The sequence below is a fragment of the Astatotilapia calliptera genome, chromosome 10, assembly GCF_964374335.1.
Source record: "Astatotilapia calliptera chromosome 10, fAstCal68.1, whole genome shotgun sequence".
NCBI lineage: Eukaryota > Metazoa > Chordata > Actinopteri > Cichliformes > Cichlidae > Astatotilapia > Astatotilapia calliptera.
The window spans coordinates 32505117-32528678 of NC_137431.1; the positions used below are offsets into that span (position 1 = coordinate 32505117).

Sequence of the window (23562 nt, forward strand, 5' to 3'; positions counted from 1 at the left end):
AGTTTAACGATCAGAAGGAATGTGTGATATCAGCCGAGGCGATAAGTGGCGGCTCGTTTACACCACTTCAATCTCCACTTTCACGTTTACAGTTAGACACACACACACACACACACACACACACACACACACACACACACACACACACGGGCAAATTCCAAACATCGCTTCACTGTGATGCAGACAACAGAGGAGAGCACGGCGACGATATCGGTCAGAATCTGACACGTTCATGAATTCATGTGACGTGTTTTTCTGATTCTCCTGATCTCAGCTAGAAGACGCTTGTGTTCATTTTATTTATTTATTTATTTATTTATTTTTTCAGTTTATTCATTTTTATTGTTGCCCGTTTTGTTTTCTTGCCGTAGCTCAAGTGCTTCGAATGTAGGGATGGGTATCGAAACCCGGTTCTTGTTGAGAACCGGTTCCCACTGTTTCATTTCCTTGGAATTGTTTGCCATTTTTGCAAACGATTCCCTCATCGATTCCAGAGCGTCATTTACCTGGCAGGAAACACGGCGGCTCAAACGCTCAAAAGTTTGGTTATACTTTACGAGAACGGATGACAACAGGGCAACTTGCAGTACTTGCAAAGTAGATATTTCATTTAAGGGAGGAAACACTACGAATATGCAAAAGCATTTGCTCACAAAACACATGATGACCTTAAATGAATGTCGTGTTTTTAATTCCGCTCCGGACTCGTGAATCTCAACCCAGCAGCAGCGGTAACGTTTGCACGTCCTCTCCCGTTAATGCGGCAGGTAAATAATCAACTAATAGTGCATATTATGTTAGCGCGATCTGCCTTATTACAAACCTGCCATTACTGTGCATTTAGGCGACCACGATGAGACAGACAGAGTCTGGCTCAGATGCTGGCAGTTCTCGCTGCAGTCTACCGGTAGCGTCTCCTTTCAGGCCAGGATAGACTAATGTCACCGAGCAGAGACTCAGTTTGTGGTCAAAGGCTTGCAGCCGTTTGCCACAGCAGATGATTTTCAGTAAGTGAATGTGTTTAATTGTAGGCAGGGACATTACTGGATATTCTTGTGTAATTGCTACAGAATGATTTATGTTATACTTTGTTATTGCTACAGAAGAATATTTATTTTATTATTTTACATTTACAATTTTTTTTCCTGGGGACCCTGTGACACCCCATTGAAGAGCCGCAGGCTGTGGCTCTCTTAAGATCTCACTGTTGGGTTTGTAAGGCCATGTTACTCCTAAATTTCTATCTTGTTCAAAGAGAAGATATAAAACAAAGTTCTAAGCTAATCTTCTTTTTTAAAAAGAGTTGATAAGAGAATCGATAAAGAATCGAATCATTAAACAGAATCGAAAATGGAATCGGAATCGTGAAAATCTTATCAATACCCATCCCTATTCCAATGATAAAACTTTAATTTCAGACTCTTGAACTGTTATTACTGCATAACAGTTTTTTTCCATCCATCGTGAAGCTTTTCCTCCCAGACCAGACATTTGTGTTAGTGTTAGATTTTTGAATTTTCTGGAATAAAACACAGGTGGTGGTTTACTCTGGATGAGGAACAGGAAGAATGCGAACGATAGCCCTGATGATCTGGGATCTACAGTAACCTGTGGTGAATGAGTTGTTTGTATGATAACCTGGTATAATATTCAAAACTGCACCTCAAAAAAGAAAAAGCCCTCCAGATTTCATCAAACAGGAATATTAATCCTGTGTTTGTTTGTGCCCGAAACGTCAACAAGAACTCGAGAACGGCTTCGGTCACACAATCTGAAATCCTTTTGTTCCTCGTTCGGGACGTCACACCAGCTCTGAACAGCACAAACATGGCTGCGCTTGATTTTCAGCCACAGCATCAGTAAACTTCCTCTTTGGCTGACATGTCGATGCAAACCCAGAATGAAAAAGTGAAAACCTGCCCAACAAACTAATATCGAAACAGCTGAGCATTAATCTTTAGGACGTGGCTGCTGATTGTCTCTCCGGGTGGAATTAATCTACCTGTCTGCCCTTTAAACTGGGCTGTGAGACTGAGGGAAGGTCACACAAACACTTTCTATTCATGTCAGATTCTGACCGCCTCGCAAATTAAATAAGGAGCCGAAAAAGGTGAGGACCGAACCCCCCAGCCGGCTGCTCGCGAGCACGCCTGTCAGCACTGCCCTTCAGCGAGGAGGACGGACTCGCTTTGCACCCCTCTGGACTCCAGCAAGGCAATCGAGGTAACGCAGCAAGAAGACACGGGAAACTTCAAAACTCACTCTTTGAGCGTCTCGAAGCCTTGCTCTTTGTACAGCAGCTCCTGCTTCATACAGGCGAGGTCCCGCTTCAACTTGTTCACCTGAGAAGAGGCAGAGACAGGGTGAGGGTTAGAGACCAAACCTCCAGGACCAAAACGTCTTACATCTTTAAAAGTGGCTCACAAATATGGAGTTTAATGCTTCAGAGCAGCTGAGCTCTGTGTGTTACCCTACAGGTGTTTAAACAAGACATTTCAGACAGTTTTTTCTACTCTCAGATCTGTATGATGTCACAGAGAGGGGCTCTCTCTTTATGGGGGGCAACCAATCAGAAGAACGTTGGCTTAAAAGTAGTTGGAGTGAAGGCGACATGGTTTGTATCAAAGGGAGCCCAGTATCAGGCAAATAAGGATCATTCTGAACCGCGAGTCATGCAAAGCGGCTCTAAAAGAGTCCAAAACATCTCACGAGGAAAGAATGAGTTTGGTATGTGGTCGTGCTGCTTTGAACAAATTAAAATGCTGACTATGTGGGGGGGCGTGGCCAGAGTTCGACTCAGGTGACTCTTCAAGTGCATAGTTGATCCACAGCCAGGAGGTGTGTGTGTGACGCTCTTTGTTTTTCCCCTTTCAAGATGAACAACAGCAGGGTTTACACCAGCCTAGGAGGCCAGAAAGCTCAACACCCCCACCCTGCAGCGAAGCGCCCGGCAGCCCGCAGTGCCCGCCGGCCGTTAACGTGTAAACTGTTCACTAATCAAAGCAGGTGGGTCGTCCTCTGCTGTAGGTAAATGTGACTCCGTGCTCTCTCTCACCTTATTTTCCTAATGTTTGTTTACATGCCTGCAGGCTCAGCTAACGTTATGCCTCCTATTTGGACGGAGGTGGTCTTACCCGACTTTTGGCCGTGGATATCTCGGCTTTGAGGATGTCCGGGTCGTACTTGCTGGAAGAGGACGATCTGGAATTCACTGTGGAAACAACGGGACGTTAGACGTTAGAGAGGCTGTGATTTCAGCTTCAGGCTGAGGCCGAAGCATTTGGTACAGTCTCAGTGAGGAAACCTCTGCTGAATTAGTTTTTAACAGAAAAGCTGAAAACCCCAAAAAATTATACAGAATTTATTTATTTTTTAAATGTGACAATGTACAGATTAATAAAAACGTTATTTTACTCTTTTTACTTTTATTGAACTATATTTATTAAATATTTGTATTTTTATTCTGAATTTGAATGCATTTTTAATTTCAATTTTTTTATTTTTAAAAATATTTTCATTTTTTATTTTTTATATCTTGATAAATATTTTTATTTTACTTTTACTTGTTTGTTTTTATGTTAACTTTATTGATATTTATAAATATTATATTTATTTGAAAATTTTAAAAAATTTTCTTTTTTCAAATTAAGGAATTGTTTTTACATTTTAAAGTACATTTTATTATTTATTATTTATTTATTAATTTATTAATTCCCTTTTTTTATTTTTAATAGTTTCTTAATTATTTATTTTATCTTTCTATATTCTTTTTATTATTTTCTTGTACTGACGACTGTTTTTGACACTTTTCTCACGATCACATGTATGAATGCGTGATTACTGCTGTCACTGTCACACTGTGTGATGCCAGCAGAATTAGGCGTTCTTCCTCCTGCTCTCACATCAGTGTCGTCTGCAGACATCAGTCACAGACTCCTGCTGACCTCCTCTGTCCATCACATCGCAAACACAAAGAGGTCAGAGCTGATCTCTCGTGTAAAATCAGACAGACGGAGGTTTTTGATTTCGGCCGTCACTCACAGCTCGTCTGCGACGTGGACTTGTCCCTCCACGCGTCGTTGAGCTGGCGGTACTCCTGCTGTGCCAGGCGGAGCCTCTGCTCCTTCACCTGGTAGATCTCCTTCTGGGCGCTGAGCGCGTCGCTGGCCACGGCCAGGTAGTCCCGCAGCATGGCCTCCTGCTCCCGCTGCCACTGGGCCCGCGGGTCCTCCAGCTGGGTGCTCTCTGGAGGAAAACACGATGAAGAGGAAACATGAGCAGGAGTTCAAAGGTTGGAAGAGGCACAAAGCTTAAAAACCTTTCTTAGCTTTCTTTTGATGCAGCAGAGGAACTGATCACAGCTTCTTAATGTACAACAGAACAGAAAAGACTGTTACGACAGTGTAATTCAGCAGTGTCCCATAAACCTGCCGGTCCTTTGCTTCATGAAGCTGAGCCGCCTCCAAGCCTGAGCGAGAGGCTGACTGGTGCCTTAGCTCATTCACAGAGGAGGGAGAAACAGGATGATGAGGAGAGAAACTCACTGGTGTTGTGGTCGACATAGTACGCTCCGACGACGGGGTCGTACGCCTCCTCCCAGCCAACCGGCAGCTCGTCCCCGATGCAGTCGGCGAACGTCAGAGGCTTCGTCTGCCTGAGAAACAGAAAAACAGAGTCAGAGCACAGAAAGCTCTTCATCACTCCTCATCATCAGGGCTGCCACAGATCCGGATGCAAAGAAGGGCTCTGACTCGCCTGTTTGCATGAGTTCTACATGTTTTTGTGTTGCCCGCTCGATGTTTAAGATCGAGTCCATTAAAGCTGTTTATTTGGAAACGCGTCCAAATCAAACCCAAACATTCAAACCCTGCTGAATGAACCCACTCAAACACTGTTTTTATCCCCACTCGCTCTCTGTGTGAAAGCTTCTTCAGCAGCAGCAGCAGGAGGAGGGGGATAGGAGAAAGGCTGGGTGTGTAGGGGGGTGGTCCCTGTCACTCATCACAATAGGAGGAAACCGACCCGCCACATTCCACAGGCGGTGGTGACGCATCGCCTGGAGGTTTCCGGGGCAACCTCTCGACCTCAAAGCGCCTTGGCTGACATTAAATATTAAAAATCCCACGTGGACTCATAACAACCACGTTACCGTGTCATATTCTCCACTTCACAGTCCTGCTGTGCGTGAACTGATCTCAGGACATCAACCAGAGGAAAGCTGGGACTTTTTTATTAAATGCCCACTGAAGACTCATTTTATTTTTTATATTACTCCTACACGACATCTTTAGAAAGCGATTTATAATTTAATTTTGAAATTATATTAACTATATGGAAATGGATGGAAAGGAAGGATGCGCCTCCATCTGAGCCGTATTTGTATTTATAGCTTTGCCAGCTTGTCCCCTGCTCTCGGCCTCGCTGTGTGTGCACCTCCTCGCACACAGAGTGGAGCAGGCTTGACTTCAAAGTAAAAGTCGTGCTTTACTGCTGAAACGACACATTTCAAAAAGCCTCAACTTTTACTTTGACGGTCTCAGTTTACAGTTTGCATCACTCTTAGTTTCACAGCTGCTTCATCAGCGGTAACCTGCGAGTAAGCAAAGCACACAGGTCTTTGTCTCAGTACGAGTACCTCTATGTGATCATGTTTCCTCCAGAAACCGCTCGCCAACCATTTTTGATCGTTGCCTCGCCAAATGGTTGCTAAGCGCTCACTGTGTGGCTTAAGTTTCTACTTCCCATGTCTGTGAGTCTGCAAGGGTCCGAGTGATGTAAATTTGACCATCAGACAGCGGGCACAGGGGTTTATATGGATGCCATGTGCCTGTTTTGGTGGTCGCGCACACTCGTCCACAGGCAGAGTCCACAGAAGTACAACCGGAATGACCGAGTGTAATCAAGGCTGTAACGACGACTTCTAACTTAAGTGCAACAAAAGCTTCCAAACAAGTGTTTGGCACATAAGAGCTCGAGCGAGCGGGACAGAAGCCGAGAGTCAGCTGTGATTTTCAGTCACGTCGACACGCTCAAGAAGTAAAAGCTGCTGAGTGAAAAAACTCCACACTGTTCGTCCTTTTAATGCCAACTTCCTCCGTCCTGTTTCAGATCTCCTGCTGCTGACGTGAGCTGAACAGATCCACACCCGATCCAGCTGGACTCAGAACCCAAACACTGGATCGTGTCCATAGCTTCTGCTTCTTTGTACTAACAGTACTCATCTTTTTATATATAATTCACAATGTTCACCACATGTTTGGTGAATGGATAACTAAAAGTGAATACTTTCAAAACAGTAAACTGAATATTAATCTGTTTTTTTATGGTTTATATTTTCAGAGATGTTGACATGTTAGCCACAACTTAAAGTGAGTTTGACCCTCGTGGCTCACGTCATCCAAATATGAGAAGCTGAAAATCCACATCCATAAATGATGCTGCCCTCGTTTTCCTCACTTTAAGGTTTCATTTTGTTTAGATACAGAAACTCAAACACATCATCCCAGCGTGCCAATTATCAGTCGACAAAAAGCCTGTGTGTGTGTGTGTGTGTGTGTGTGTGTGTGTGTGTGTGTGTGAGATAAAAGCATTTGGATGTGTCTGTGTGCTAAGCTTTGTCCAGACAAACACACAGATGTATGAAATCCTCCCTCGCTGATTCCGAGGCTTGTTGCTAGCGTTTCTTTTCAGCGTTCCTTCGTTATGTCGTGACTGCAGATAAACTCGGAGTCGGCTCACTGCTGACGGCAGAAACTGAACTGGGTCCTTTTTCAGCTGATGAATAATGAAAGGGGCCCGGAGAAGACCCCCTCAGCTCAGCTCTAAATTTAGCCGGGGAAGACGGAGAGGCTGCTGATCCCAGAGAGAGCCGGCAGTCCGACCGGCCGGCAGCTCAGGTATCCCATTATTTGATTCCTCTCTTTCTGTTTCCTCCCACTGGCTAAATCTTATCCTCTGATCGTCAAGGGGAGTCGCTAACATAGTCGCTCTCCGTCACAGTTTCCCCTCACAGCGGCGGACCAGCTGGCAGCGGTGGCGACAGCCTTCGTTTCACCGTCAGTCAATCAAATGGTGCTTGTGTGCTTCTTGCATGCTTCACTGCATCAGCGCTCAAACCGCCTGCAACGGCCAAGGGAGCAGATCAAAAACAAGCCACAGTGAGCGTAAACAAGCGTGCCGATAATACCTCAACAATGAGACGTGTTCAGTCATGTGTGTTTGGACCGTTAGTGTCCAAAATCAACAAAATCTAAATCCAGCACACTTTAAGAAGTCCTCACATGCCACAGCGTGAAGGTGAACACCTCGGGTATGTGTGTTCACGTGTTTTTACTTTAGATGACAGGAAAATTTAAAAAAGGCAACTTTCTCCTGAGTGGGATCCCCAAGATGACCATATTAGGGATATCCTCTCTCTATGACATCATACAGATCCAAGAGTAGAAAAAAAATTGTCTGAAGCGGAGTGTTTCGATCAGGCTCGCAGGGGCCTGGAGCTGGAAGAGGAAACCTGTTGTCACACAGCTCACCTGCAGGGCTGCCAGTCATCTATGTGGATGCTGGTTTCTACTTCAGACCAGTCGAGCATTACTGAGCTAAATCTCCATTTACAGGGCGCTTCTGAGCGTGGAAATCACGCAAGATTACACATTTAATGCACCGCTGCCATTAGAGAAGCAGTAAACTGTTATTTTCTTTGCACTTACAGATTTTAAAACTACATCCTGTGAGTTTGGGCGTAAGCGGCAGGATTCAGAGGGGATAATGCTGGAGTCGCCAGCCCCACCACAAAAAAAAAAAAAAATTTTAATTGCACCAATTACAGGACTTTTAGCGTCACATGAAAGGCTGCACATTTTTGAGCTCACACAAGACTCAAAGAAGAAGCATAAAAGTCATTCTGGTGACGTTCTGGTCAAAAATGAATTTGCAGTCTAACAAAAGTGGGTGAAAACCTGATACGAGTACGTGCACCCCCCCACGCTCAGGTTTCACATACCAAGGTAAACACTGAGCCGAGCCTCGGCGCTCTGATGCAAACTGACAAAACGAGAGGCAGAGTGCAAACACACAGGGCGGCGAGCTGCATAGCTGAGCGGTGAGTCAGGCGGCGTGCAAATTCCTCAGGTTGAGTTATGAGGCTTCAAACCAGTTCATAGCTGCTCAAGGTCCAACTGTAAAACACCCTCACCACATCACAGCCATAAAGCTCCACCGACAGATAACCGGTGGATTCATTACCGAGACGGCCTGCCCCGTGTCACCCACCTCATACCTGCGTTATCTGACCAATAACATTCCTTTGTTCTGATGACACACGTTCAGGGCCAGCAGCAGAGACCTGACGCGGCAGTCTGGACAGTTTATAAGCACTTTCCTCATTCTTTGAGTCTCGAGGTGTAAAACCTCCCGCTGAGAGCGAGAGGTTGTTGACTGTACAAGAAGAAGAGCGGATGATACGTTTGAATTTGGACTCCACATCCCTGTCATCCAAACCTGTACGCCGGCTAAAGCTGCAGACCTTGGGCTGTGGCGCCCGCTGCCCTCTATAGATGGGTTTCGCTTCCCAACAGATGACGCAGTTTTGTAAAAAAAATAATGCATTTTTGCTTTTAAAGCTCAGTGAAAACCCGTGTCGACCAGTTTACCGCCCCAGAAAAGCAGGTGCTGCGTTCAAACTTTGGGCGCCTGCAGAAGACTCAAGGTCTGCATCGTCCAAACTCTGACCTCGTCGTGTCCTTCAAGGTACTCAAACTGATTACAAACAGTTTCTTTATAAAGGAAAGCAACGTAATTCAAAATGAATCAAATGACATCCAAACATTTTTCAGCGTGGTTTGAATCAGCGAGGACAAAATGACACATGTGTAACCGCATCTGTGTTTTTAACCCCGTCACACACTCAACACCCCGGGTACACTGAGCCGTCACCCAGCATCAGCTGCAGGTGTCGTTTCATACATTAAAACAGCCATCTTTATTATATTTCCCTTTACAGAATCATTTATTATATTACAGTCACATTTTTAAGTTGACATTTTACCGTATTTTTAGCGTTTTACTTATTTATTCCATTTATTTGAGCTCTAAATGGAGTAAAACTAACAATCACTCAAAAATGATTATTTTTTGTATTTTTTTTATCCAATTGATTAATTTTGTCTTCTGAGTTATTCTCCTTTTAATTATTTCAACTTAATTAATTCTTCTCAAGCCACAGTTTTGTTATTAGTTGGATATATGTTGCATATATATTAGGGGTGCAACCATACACAAAATTCACGATTCGATATTTTTTCGATACAAAAAAAATGTTCATGCCTTTTTAATTTGTCATTTATTAAAATTATAAATATATATTTTAACTCAAAAGTACAGTTTTTAAATTTAATGTTGCTGAAACAACAAAGTAATAAAAAAATAAATATATCTGATTGAGGAATCACTCAAAAGAGAGTTTATTACAGAGAAATGTCTCTTTCCAAAATAAAAGCTATACTATACGCTTCTTCTGGGCTATATTCTCAGCAGCATATTAAACATATCAGGTCCCCATAAGGAGAATCCTGTGCTAACGGCTGTCTAAATGACTCTGGTAAAGTTAGTAGCATGCATGCTTGTTGTTTTTGTCTGCTTCCACTTGTCTTTGCACTAGGATGATGTCAGCGCAAATGTGCAGTCATATTCGTTGTGTTCCCACTAGTGCTTTCAGGTTAATCTCGTTGAAATGACCTTAACGCCACAACACGGCAAATCTCCGTTAACGAGCTACCGCCGATTGCCCCGTGCATGGGGCAGGACGGCCAACACGTTAACGAGCTAACTGCGCTAACACACTAGTTCCCACCCATGTAATTGAGCATTGCGTGGCACATCCGACATACTGTTTTACTTTAGTCCATGACTCGCTTACCTTCAGGGTCATACGTCACATGAAAACCAAAATAGTTCCAAAGGCCAGATCTGAATGAGGGTGGGGGAGGTTCAATTTGCCATGTTGCAAGGAGAGCTTAGCTTCTGTCTTGCTAGCTTGCCCTGCGCTCTTCCTTCTGACTATGCTTTCTGTGTTGAGCACTCAGTGGATCTGCGCTCGACAGTGCAGCCTAGGCGGAGTAGTCAAACGCAGATCCACTGAGCGCTCCACACAGACAGCATCGTCAGAAGGAAAGTTGATAAAATAAATTACAAATTTGTATTGTTCGATATGCGTACCGAACCGAAAGCACTGTATCGAACGGTTCAATATCGATACGAATATCGTTGCACCCCTAATATATGCGTGTATCTTGAACATCTGGCCATCAGAACGTGGATTTTGACTGAATTTTCAGCTTTAATGATGACTAAAGACCTCGCACTGTTAAATGTTGAAAACCGAGATCAGAATCAGGATGAGTGTCCATGGATGAGGATGAGTTTTCTCGTGTGAATTTGTGTTTAGTCTGGGACGTGTTTGTTTATGTTAAAATAAAAATCTAAAACAGAAATCCTGGTTCTGTTTTTTACTTGTTTTCTTCCCCTCGTTTCTTCTTTTCATTCGGGCTGAAGTTCTGCATAAACCGCTGCATGCTGAGCGAGCTTTAGAGCCCAAGGCCACCATTAAAATGGGACTGCACAATTCACAAATAGCCTTGTTAATTAACAAAGAGCAGTTTTTATAGCTTCAGAATCAGGCCATAACAGCGCAGGAGGAAAGCACAGTGACAGAAAATAACAAATATTCCTGCACAGCTGCAGGTGGACTCCATATTCAAATACAGAGCATCAGCTAAGCTGCTGCTCTCGCTTTAAATACAGGACGAGTGTAAGAGATGCTCCGAGTGTGGAAATCAGACTCGCTGTCCGTCTTCATTCCTGACTACAATGGGAGGATTTACACATGACTGCAGCCTTCAATTCAAACCACCTCGTCCCCGAGGTTCCTTTACGAGAAACGATGCTGTAATCCAGAGCAAACATCGATGAGCGCATGAAGCAATACGGGAATGAGGGGGAAACCTGTTCGACGCTGCAGGAGTAAAAACAAACAGCGGAGAGGTCGTCCTTCCATTTGTGGGTCAGCCTTTAAGTTCACGCGGTGCACATTTCTGCTGTCAGGCGAACGCACGTCTGACAGCGGGAAGCGTTCCACCTTCGTTTCCTCTCCGTGTGAAGAAGTCAAAACACGTCATCTTCCAGGTGTTTGAACTCATCACAACAAGCTACACCCAACACACAAACACATCCTGTTCCAAAGTTTCACCCCATGAAGCCACACACGAACGCCGCGGGGCCTGAGGGCTCACGCTGGGTCTTTCCCAGAAGCATCAATCAGACACGTTAACCAAAATTAAGCCTTTAAAGTCGCCGCCAAGCTGAAAGTCCCTGAGCCACTGTTACCTACACATGTACACTCGGTACTCATTCAGAGGGTTTGCTTACATTTATTTACTTTTCTTCAAAACTGCTTTTGTATGTCCTCTAAATCTTCCAGGCTTTAAGCTTCTTTCTTTAACTCAAGTCATCCAAAGTTAATCATGAACAAGACGGAGGCAGGTGAAGGAGGAACTGGGTGACCTCCATCTAAAGAAGAAAGAGTGGGAAGCAGGGGTTTCTAATTCATAACTGCTGTAATTTTACAACATGAATAAAACCAACTCTTTAGATGAAGGAGGAGGAGGAGAAATGGCTCGTGAAAGCTTTTGTTTCTGCACCAGTCCGACCAAAGTAAAACCCTCTCATGCTTTGCTGAATAATAAGTCATGAGAGTCGCTGGTTACGCATTAAAACCAGCACGGAGTGGCGGTTAGATCCCGGTTTACAGTTTGCAGGGCCTCACGCTGCACTTTGACCCCGTGCACCTTGGCAGGCAGTGAAAGGGATTTCAGATGAATCGGGCCTTTTGGTTGGCGGCTCTGCGAGCGCTCTGCCCCTCACGTTGTGTGTTTCAGGAATGCGCCTGTGTTGTTTTTTGTGGGTTTTTTTAAATTCAGGACTTTTGTTTTCTTCTTTCTGCACTTTTAAGACTGTCGAGTGTAAAACAACCAGAGGAGAAATTCTCCATTCCACCTTAAAACACACCAGCGACTGTGTGTTTGTTATCTCACCAGCAGCCCAAATAAGTGGAGGCCGACAACCGACGGTACGCTGACACCTGCAACAAATTCTCACTTCCTCTGCTGACTGCAGCTCATCTTGTTTTAATAAAAAACAGAAAAACCTGAAGATTTAAAAGATTTCTAAAAATTCCCAGCTGGTAACTTCGATCGCCTCCCGGCAGTTATTTTATAGACCGTGAGCTGACTTTGCCCTGTGTGATCAGTCTGGTTTTGTTCAGATTGGTGTTGGGTTTTTTTTCGCATAACTGCTCAAAAAGACATGAAAGTGTCACCAGATCAATGTTTCTCACACTCGGATCTCTCTGGGAATCTGCCACAAGCCGTCGGGCAGCTACACCGCCCGTGAATAAAGACCTGGATGGGAAGCTTGACATCTGCAGAGATCCAGCTACAGGACAGGCAGCTAACTGTGGTTGCCTCCACCAAGGAAAAGCTTTGAATGAACTCTGATGAGACCCTGTAGGGGTGCCGACTGTTAACAGTCCATTAACACTAATACATGCACGAGATCTTCATGGTCAACTTCAGGATTTGTTTGTGGAAAAATGGACAAAAAACCTGATAACATAGAAACTATGATTCTTCCAGGTGTTCTGTGTCATGTCACATTTGACCCCCGACCTCCCCTAGAAGGTCACTATATTGATCTGCAAGTCAAAGTGATAACAATGCTACATAGAGCATTAAAGTTAAAGTTATGTTTTTTTACTGCCATTTCTTGTTCTGCTAACATGAAGGCATGAAGTGATTCATGGGGGTTCTAAATTATCACCTCATGTTGGACTTCTGACCTCTTCTTCAAGCTCAAATAAGGTCAAACCTCCATAAAATACCATGTCACATTTGACCTCTGACCTCACTTTTATATTTCCCATCTGGCTTTCCTTCAAGTTGACCTCATTGTGTTTTAGAGAAAGTAAGAGAAAGACAGTGAGCTGTTTAGTTAGTGAATAAACTATAGTATAATAATAATAATAATATATCACAAGTAGGGCTGGGCCAGCTCATACCGTTCACAGTAATACCGGTATAATGTTGGGCAACGATAAGAAAATGAAATATCGCGATAGAATATGGGTAAAACGCGCAGGCGCAGGGCCTTTGTTTTCATACGCACATGGCAGAAAAAGCATGGCAGCGACGGAGAATGAGAAGGGCGAGAGCGGATCGTTCAATGAAACGATGAACCAGAATTGGTTTGTAAAAATGCTGCAACTTCAGTGGTGTGGAACTGGTTTAGCTTTCCCCCGTCAGATACACAACAAAGCACTATTTTTGGTAGCGCATGCTAGCGGGCCGTCGTTATTACCGTGTTGTTTGGAAAATACGGCACACTTAAAATCAATCCTTTAATTTTTCTGAAAATCGACAGAGCCCCGTATAATCCCGTGTGCCTTATGTATGAAATCTGGTTGTGTTTACTGACCTCGAAACGATTTTATGTACACGGCGCTCGAAAATCTGTCAAATGTTTCAGTACGACTTTGCTAAGCTACGAAGCCGCACCGCTTGATGGATTGTTGGAGCATTACGGCTATCGTAGGCGGAGCCTCGCGGAGTGATACGTACTGTGCTTCAACATAATATTACTGTATTGTGTGTGTATATAACCTCTTTTTAAGTTTTGTGGATATTACACATGGTTATGCTGAGGATATGTCAGCCAGTTTCCACTGTAAATGCCTTTTAGTTAAACTGTCAGCGAGGAATTTGCATTTGCACTGTTACATTTTTATCTAACTTTAATGCACATAAAAACAGCTGCTTGTTTAAGTGAAAATACATTGATGGGGTTTTTTGCACTAATAAAGTTGTGGAGTTGTAAAGTATTTTGTCTAGTGTCAGTTATATCGTCAGTTATATCGTTATCGCAAATTTTCAAATGTATATCGTGATAAATATTTCTGGTCATATCGCCCTGCTCTAATCACAAGCTCAAGGTTCTTCATGTCCAGTTATTTAAAACTCCATGTTTGTGTAATCAAAGTAAACATCTGTCACGCTGCCCTTCACTGCACTACAAACTTCTGAAAGTTCATTTAAAAAGAACAAAGAAAACAAAGTGAATGTGTAAAAAAATACAGCGCTGTTCTCTTCAAAGCAAACGCCGCCCACAGAGCGAGAGGGTTGGTGGCGGTTTGCGCTCTCAGAGTGCTTCTTGTTTATTAGCTGTTATTTATTAGGCCGGTATGCGATTGGTTTGGCTTGTCTGTCTGGTTATTTACGTGCAGGTAGAGCTGGGCGATAGAACGATAACGATATGTATCGCGATATAACTTTTACTCGATAGAGAAATTAAACTATCGCGATAGACCTCGCCACTCTTGTCCTCTTAAAAAAAAGAAAGAAGGAAAAAAAAAAAAAAAGGTCAGCCAATCCAAATTCAGTAGCGCAGAGCCGAACCAATCACAGCCGCAGCGTCACGTCGCGTGACTTGTTACGTACAGCACAAGTGCCAAGCCGCACGTGTGTTTGTTTGGGAAGCAGCCAGCGGGTAATGGAGGAAATGAGTGTGCCGACTAGAAAAATCAACCGAGCGTGACCGAAGAGAAAACAGATGATGGTTCCAACGCCGGAGAGATTGTCGAACGGAAGAGCCATAGAAGTTCCGTAGTGTGAAGGTATTTCGGCTATTTCAAGTCTGACAAAAAACAGAGTAGCGTGCACTGTAAATTGTGCCGAAAGCAAGTCTGGAAATACAATAAACTGGTGCATGCGTCACACTGTGCGCCACGTTATTGTTTCGGTGAAATGAATTTCTACAATACTGTTAATTCTACTCTCTGCAGTGTTTAAATGCTTACATATACACACAGTTACTGTCCCTCCACACATACGACTCGGTTCTGCTTCTATGCCCCAGCTTTGTTTACTTTTTCCCACCGAGGCTTCTAGACTTCTGATTGGCCAACATTTCTGCACGGTTAGGAATCTAGCGCCACCTGCTGCTTTGGCATGTTCATAGCAGCGTTTTCCTTCATTTCTGCCTTTATGTGTGGACGGGATTATTTTTTAAAACGAAAACGGAAAATCTCCGTTTTCAAAAATACCCGTGTACGTGTGGACGTAGCCTCAGTCTCTGACTGGAAGCGCTAATTCGTCATTCGGCTTTTGTCAGACTAAAGTAACTGTTAAAACTGTTTGAAAAGCTCAGCTATACAACAAGGAGAGATTGAGAATTTCCTTTTAGTTCTCAGTTTATTTGATATTGACAAAAGTTAGTCAGTTTTGTCTGTTCTTCTGTAAAACAAACTAAGATTTATTTTTAGAATTAATATTTTGTTTCTAAGTGGAATTGACAATTTAGTCTGTTTCGTTTGTTCTATTTTGAAACTTAGACGCTTTAGCGGCTGCCTTTTGTGTAGTTTGCAATATTTGCCTTTATTTATCTGAAAAAGTCTCATGTTCCTTAAGTACATCTACCCTGTTGAACTTATTATGGGAAATAAATATTTAAATAAAAACAAACTGCTGATTATTTCTCATTTTACTTGTGAGCAACGGCACATTTAAATCTTACAAATATAGTTATTTGGCTTATATCGTGATAGATATCGTTATCGCCTGAAATGAAAAAAAACATATCGTGATATGAAAACATCTCATATCGCCCAGCTCTACGTGCAGGACGTCTAAAGATTGCCAGAAAATGTTTTCAAACTGTTTTATTCACCGGAGTTTTTACTGAAACATAGCAGACATTCCTGGAATATCACATGCTTGGAAATTGTGGGAAAAATGTGAAGATTTCTGTTAAATGCGGTGAAACAGACTTCTGACGAATCAGGAACCATGCAGAGTCAGCCCCCTCACCCCAGAGGCATTTTCTGAGTCCGTTTACTTACAGGAAACTTTATCAGAGGTTTGGAATTATTCTGGGAGTCAAATGTTCTTGATTAAGAAAAACGGGCAGACGTTCAAAGATGGAATCATCCTCATTTTAATCTAACAGCTGGAAGCACGACCACTTCTCAGACACAGTGTCAAAGTCTGAGGGGTCTTAAGTGACTGGTAAGACTGAAAAACCCTGTATAAACCCACCCTCCCCTCTGCGCTGTGGTGAGCTGAACATGCGAGTCGTTGTCACGCTCGCCTCTTTAAGCCTATTACACTAATGGTTTCTACGAGAGAGGAGAAAAGAACAGGTAACACACCTCCACGCCTGACAGCAGGAATGTAAATGAGCAAACAAGAAAGCACCTCTGGCATCCTGAGCTATGAGATACCCAAGGTTTTATGACAGGTTAACAAACTGAAGGAGGCTTTCTGCTCTGTGACACACTCAGCTCAAGGTTCCATTCTCAGATTATTCCCGAGAGAAGGAATGATTCCTCACGCAGAGGTAAACAGGTATTTGGAGTGAGTTATTTGGAGGAACCTCACTGGACTAGCTGTTCATTACTGACCCGTTTAATCATTAGCAAGATATCAAAAATCATCTACTACAAACACAAAATGACACACCATCCAGAAGCCAAAAATAATAACGTTGCTAAAAAGTTATTTAAGAGCAGTCTAGGTGGTCTGATTAAACATTAATAAATGAACATGTTCAGGCTGCCAAGAGCTCAAAATACTTCACTAGCTTCCAGCTGCCTCACTGCAGCAATAAAAGCATGATTACAGGGTAAAAATGAACTTTTCCCATACTTATCAAAGTGTGTGTATATATATATATATATATATATATATATATAAAAACACCCAGCACGCCCCTGCGGGCGGTTTATCCTTCAAGCTCGGGTCCTCTACCAGAGGCCTGGGAGCTTGAGGGTCCTGCGCAGTATCTTAGCTGTTCCCAGGACTGCGCTCTTCTGGGATCTGCTGGAGCCACTCGCCTAGCTTGGGAGTCACCGCACCTAGTGCTCCGATATTCATGTAGCCCCTTCCGCCGGGGTTACTTGCGTAGTAGCATTCCAACAACGCCCTGTTTTCGTCCCTTGCCCACCGATGCCTTCTTGTTCCAGTAGCCCACTTTTCGTCAGGGTGCCCTGGTTCCTCAACACCTGACGCGGACCTTGTTGATCCGGGCGACGTCCGAGCCGGCATGCCTTCATATTTATCTGTCTCGCTCATGTCTGCGGTAGGCTTGCTTAGCATAGGGGGTCTAGCCTTAGGACCCTTACTGGATACAGACGCCCCAGGCAGGAATCGAACTTGCGATCCTCTGTTCCAAAGGCGTGTAGTTTAACCACTACATGAATAGGATGAGGGACCTATGGATTCTTCGATATATATATATATATATATATTTATATATTAGGGGTGCAACGATATTCGTATCGATATTGAACCGTTCGATACAGTGCTTTCGGTTCGGTACGCATATGTATCGAGCAATACAAAATTTGTAATTTCTTTTATCAACTTTCCTTCTGACGATGCTGTCTGTGTTGAGCGCTCAGTGGATCTGCGTTCGACTACTCCGCGTAGGGTCGACAGTGCAGCCTAGGCGGAGTAGTCGAATGCAGATTCACTGAGCGCTCAACACAGACAGCATCGTCAGAAGGAGCAGGGCAAGCTAGCGAGACAGAAGTTAAGCTCTCCTTGTAACATGGACCTCCCCCACCCTCATTCAGATCTGGCGTTTGGAATTATTTTGGTTTTCATGTGACGTATGACCCTGAAGGTAAGCGAGTCATGGACTAAAGTAAAACAGTATGTTGGATGTGCCATGCAATGCTCAATTACATGGGTGGGAGCTAGTGTGTTAGCGCAGTTAGCTTGTTAACGTGTTGGCCGTCTAGCCCCATGCACGGGGCGATCGGCGGTAGCTCGTTAACGGAGATTTGCCGTGTTGTGGCGTTAAGGTCATTTCAACGAGATTAACCTGAAAGCACTAGTGGGAACACAACGAATATAACTGCACATTTACTCCGACATCATCCTAGTGCAAAGACAAGTGGAAGCAGAAAAAAAACAAGCAAGCATGCTACTAACTTTAGCCGAGTCATTTAGACAGCTGTTTAATATGCTGCTGAGAATATAGCCCAGAAGAAGCGGATAGTATAGCTTTTATTTTGGAAAGAGACATTTCTCTGTAATAAACTCTCTTTTCCAAAGATGAGTGATTCCTCAATCAGATACAGGGCTCGCAATATCGCTAGCCCAACGTCCCGGGGCTAGCGATTTTTTCAGTCGAGGTACCAAAATCTATCTCTGCCCTGCCCGTCGGGCTATTGTAGGAAGGAAAAATATATGTCAATTAGGGCTGCCACGATTAGTCGACTATCAAAATCGTCGACGACTGATTTAATAGTCGACGTGTCGTTTGAAGCTTTGTAAGATCCCAAAAGACGCAGGAATGAGTAGCAGGATTTAAGAGTGTAATAACGGACTGAAACAGAAGATGGCAGCACTGCATGTACAAGGATGCCAGCTGCCGTTAAACCCCAAAGAAGAAGAAGCTGTGTCCCAGAATTCATAGCGCAGCCCAGCTCAGTTTCCAACAATGGCGGCAGTTAGTTAGTTTTAATATTACTCGTATTATTCTTTCTGGGTCACAAAATAAACGTTTAACATATTTTCAGGCGAGAATGTAGCTGTGTAAACCTCAAATATCTGCTCAGTTTATCAAGACACCACATATTTTCAAAAGCGCTCCGACGTTTTCGGAGACGTCTGTTACCCACTAGCTCGATAGCTAGCCGGGGGCTAGGCTCACTAGAGCCCAGCGGACTCCCGGCAAATCGTTTTCAAACCCACTGCCGTCTTTCGCTACTCAGGTTAAACATGATATATGAGTCACTTAGATAACTTAAAAATGTTATTGTTTGGCTTTTTTTTAGTATTTTATTTGTTCCTGAGTAAATCGGTTTGGCTGAGATTAAAGTTATAGTTTTTACACAGCTGAATAAACGTCAAGCAGACAGCTGATTATCAGAAGTGTGAGATGCTCGAGAATTTACTCCGGTGTCCTGCTATATTTTAGATAGCAAGGAGTTTATTAAACTTCACTGAAACAATCTGCAAATTTCATTAAAATTTAATAAACTATCATCTTGTCTTTATTTTTAGTTAGCACATACCTTAAACACTTAAAGCTGTAAGCTAATGATAGTTATATAAGAGCAGATGCTGCTGGTGCAATAAGCTGTAGTTTTACGTCCAATGGATGATGATCTGATTAGTCGACTAATCGCAAAAATAATCGGTGACTAGTCGACTATCAAAATAATCGTTTGTGGCAGCTCTAATGTCAATGCTTTTGCATTCTTTCGGAAATGTAGCTGGGTAATTATGTCATTGGCATCGGTGAGCCACTGTCAATATGTGACATATTGAAATCGCGTTTGAATTTGCGCTTGTTGTTTGCTTTCACTTTGCAATCATGCGAACTGTGTATAGAGAGCGACAGCACTGATCTGTGAGTGATGATAATTTGTGCACCAATTCCTCTGACATCGTCTTATTAATCGTTAGCTTACTATGCAAACATGACAAGTGAAATCTCCCGCAGCTTAAACATGTGAGAGGTTGATCGCGCAGAGAATCGCTGAGCTTATGTGAGTGCGTGTGTAAAAGCAGCAGCATATATATTTGACTACGATGACCTGGATGACTGAGAACCTTCACAGACAGATATATATTTTAGTTCTGCTGAGCCAAATAAGACAGGTCGGGGTGAAGAAGTGACAGCCAAAGAAAAGCTTACCACAAAACGGAGAAGTTATGACAAATCAGACTATAAGGCAAAAAGAAAGTGCAGCTTTATAGTTTCATGGACAAAAGAATTTCTGTGGCTGCAATATGACGAGCTAAATAACCAGGGCTGCACATAAGTGGTCCGCAGGTGCGCATTCGCTGTCAAAATAAAAAACACGCACAAGGGTTAGGGTTAAATTTAAAAACTGTAATTTTGAGTTAAAATATATATTTATAATTTTAATAAATGACAAATTAAAAAGGCATGAACATTTTTTTTGTATCGAAAAAATATCGAACCGTGACACCAAAGTATCGAACCGAACCGTGAATTTTGTGTATCGTTGCACCCCTAATATATATATATATATATATATATATATATATATATATATATATATATATATATATATATATATATATATATATATATATATGTACATAAAATGCATTCACTCTAATTTACAGATAATAATTCATACAGGTGATTGGCTTTCACTGCAATTAATTGATTACTGTGCACACCTGTGAGGCTGATTCATCAGGTAGCCATCACCTTCTGTTTCACCCACCTTGACTCCAGCAGCTACCCATTTCATTCACGCCTCAGTCACACCAGCTGGAGACTACCCGGCAACCACCGTTGCTAGGGAATAACAAGTATTCCACCATCCAGCTGTGAGTGGTTGCTGTGAAACTGACTGGTCAGTGTTTCCCTGGTAACCAAAAGTCGCTAGGGAAAAATAAAGTATTCCCGACCAGTTGGCGAGTAGTTTTGGGAGGTTGTATGCAATTGCTTGGTGGTTAGTTGGTGAGCGTTTCCAAATGAGTGGGCGTCCTCCAAGCAAACTAAAGGTGATCAAAGCAACCTGTGAGCCACCAAAGCAATCCCAAGGAGGATTTTGGTGCAGCACCCTCTTTGCAACCAATTTAAAACCAGGCACCAACCAGCAACCACTCTCCAACCAATCAGAGGTCTCTAGCTGTTGGCCAGCCACTGGGCAACTCTTTTATTGGAAGGTTCATACCAACTCTCCTCCATCACCTGCTACCACTGATTTTACTATGATGTCTTATCAAATAACTTAATAAACAAATAAACCTGCCAGAAAACTGGGAACAAGGTCCCTAAAATCAGGCATTACTGGGATTAGTGTGACTGGCTTTTACCTGCGACAGCTCCCTAAATAAAAAAGCCTCAGGTTTAAATATTGGTTTAAATATTCGTCATATACGTCAGGTTTAAATATTGCACATTAAATCCATATCAAGGTACTTCAGTGCAAACATGGTGTGGAACTCTGTGTTGACTTCATGAACAGACAACGATGTTTGGGCTAAAAGGCTCACACCTCCTCGTTTACCGCATGAATGGAGCCTTTAACACATCATGTATTTACATGTATGTGCTTTGACTATCTGCCAGAGGTCAAAGGTCGACGGCACCTGTCCTCGCGCAGTCCTACCTGTCTCTGGGGTCGATCCAGCTCGTGCACTGGTTAATGTGGTCAATGTAGTAAACTTTGCCATCAAAGTCTCTGGCTTCCTCCCAACCGTCAGGTAGTGGCAACTCCTTCCTCGGCATGTCAGGCGAGTCTCCATGTAATGAACTCCTCTCTACTCAGAATCATCGCGAAGAGATACCATCATCATCATCACCATCACAGTCAGACTCTACATCTGCAGTTAGTCCCCAAATTCAGAGTCTGGCTGGATTAGGCCATGGTAAAAATCCATAATAATCCTCAGATTAACAATCAGACCCTGAACAGGAGGAGGAGGAGGAGGAGGAGGAAGGGGGTAAAACAAACTGTTTCATCAGGCTGCACTTGTGCAACAATTCATCCCGGTTTGAGAGCCTCAAAGTATCCGTAACGTAAACACAGCAGCTGGAGGAGTGTCCAGGACGGTCTGGAGTTTCCCAGGTCCGCGGGCAAACTTTGAGGCGGCCTGGAAGAACTTTTTCGGGATGATTATCCACGCTCCGCCGAACACGGACGGGGTCCTGCTGACGCCGGTGGTACTGCTGCTCGGGTTTAACGGAAACACACGGGGAGCCCCGTAGAAACCTCCAGATGAACAAAACGCAGACTTAGAAAAGGGTGGAGCAGCAGCCAGCGTCCTCGCGTTCCCTTATAACACCCCCAAACCCGCAGAGCTGGGGCTCGGCTCCTCTCCGTGCCGACAGGCCACCATGTTTAGCCGCAGTAACCGACGCTAGCCTCCAGCCTGCGGGACAGCGAACAGTCCGCCCGCCGCTTGGAGAAAGGAGAAAAGTACCGAGAGAATTCACAGCCGTTAAAATCCGCTAAATAGCCGAAGAACTTCTCTGTTATCCCGTAAAAATCCTCCGGTGAAAGCTGGGCAGAGGGAGACTGCAGCAGTGGCAGCGGTGGCGGTAAAGTCTTCTTCGGTCCCGATGACTTCGCTCGAACCGATCAAGCTAACGGCAGCCGCTCAACCCGACTTCCGGTTTCAAAATAAAATATTTGTTGACAAACTCCAGGACACAAAATAAGACTTCCGGGCAAAACAATTTCCGAAAAATACTTTTACTGATACCATGAGAAAAATATTGTTTTATAGCAGCAGGAAGAAGAATAAAATATACAGGGGTCTATGAATAACACAACATAGTAAAAGGCCTATAGTGAAGGTAAACATTAAATGTAAATACTTTTGGTTATTGTATTGAAATATCACTAAAATTAAAAAAAATCTATGTTAAAAAAGAGAATGTTGCAGTGAACTATAGCTAAACGTTAGTTAAAAGTTACAACTAAAACAATCAAAACTAGATGTGAGTTAAGTTAGTAACAAACAAGATTAAAATTCACTAAGAATAAACACTTGGAACTTACCATAAAACCTACAGTAAAATAGAAATGCACACGTGCTGTGTTTTTATTCAAACAGCTGTTCCGATTTTGCAAAATCTTGCTCCTGACAAACTTTCATGATTAAAAATAATGATCAAAAATCCACCTGAAACTATAAAATCTACTCTGTAAATTGAATCAAAGTGAAGTATTTTGAAAGCAAAAACTTAAAAAATAAAAATTTCAAATCTCAGTAACTCAGTTTTCATTAAATTATTTTTATTTTTATGGAAGCATTGCTGTTCTACCTTAATTTAATATTTAAAAATAGCAAATTATGCATTTATGCATATTCTATAGTTTGTGGTATAATTTTATTTATGATTGAAACTTTTATTCTACTACAACAGTAAGAATCCATTCAAAATTTTGAAAAAAGTCCTTATCTTAACCTATGTCATTTTACATTTTTTTATTATATGGATATTTATGGATTATTATTTATTATTACTATATAAATAGTAACAATAATTATCATTATTGGTAAATTTTAAACGTTATATTTTGTCTGTTTTGTACTTTTTAAATTTTTTTATTGTTTGGTCTAAAAATTTAAATCAAACAAATAAACATAACAAAAATACCCAGATAAACCTCCACATTTACAACTTTTATTATTTTTATTGACAGAAAGTTTCATTGTAGGCTGCGAGTTATGGTGATACTTAAAGTTTTGTTCAGTTTTGTGGCTCATACATTAATGTTTTATTCATAAAGCCTGGTTTAAATGTTATTCACTTATTTGTTAGCAGTTAAACCTCCTAACCTGCCCAAACTTTCAAGCCCACAGCGCCCCCTGGAGGACAATATTCCGCAGTGCTGAACAGGTTGGGAGAGATGATGGTTATCATCACCTGCAGGTTCTTCCATCGTGCAGATATTTCTTCAAACAAGAGTCCAACATCAAGAACAAAGAGTGAAACTACTTCGTAGTGCAGATG

General features: G+C 42.7%; 1 protein-coding gene and 2 long non-coding RNA genes across 3 annotated transcripts in view; 2 read left to right on the forward strand and 1 right to left on the reverse strand.

The window, feature by feature from the left end:
* wwc1 (WW and C2 domain containing 1) overlaps positions 1–22193 on the reverse strand; it is a 44739-nt gene extending 22546 nt beyond the window's left edge. The window contains exons 1-5 of the mRNA XM_026180984.2: positions 21209–22193; positions 4545–4654; positions 4042–4245; positions 3135–3211; positions 2263–2342 (exon numbers count right to left, since the gene is read on the reverse strand). Coding sequence (XP_026036769.1) covers positions 2263–2342; positions 3135–3211; positions 4042–4245; positions 4545–4654; positions 21209–21327 — 590 coding nt within the window. The 5' untranslated portion in view covers positions 21328–22193. The remainder of the gene's footprint in view (positions 1–2262; positions 2343–3134; positions 3212–4041; positions 4246–4544; positions 4655–21208) is intronic.
* LOC145431486 (uncharacterized) lies at positions 144–3468 on the forward strand. Its single transcript, XR_013911805.1, has 2 exons — positions 144–3006; positions 3090–3468. It is a non-coding gene; the product is annotated as an uncharacterized LOC145431486 (long non-coding RNA).
* Positions 6602–10487, forward strand: LOC145431489 (uncharacterized). The gene is made up of 2 exons (XR_013911810.1): positions 6602–6896; positions 7000–10487. It is a non-coding gene; the product is annotated as an uncharacterized LOC145431489 (long non-coding RNA).
* Positions 22194–23562: the final 1369 nt, after the last annotated feature.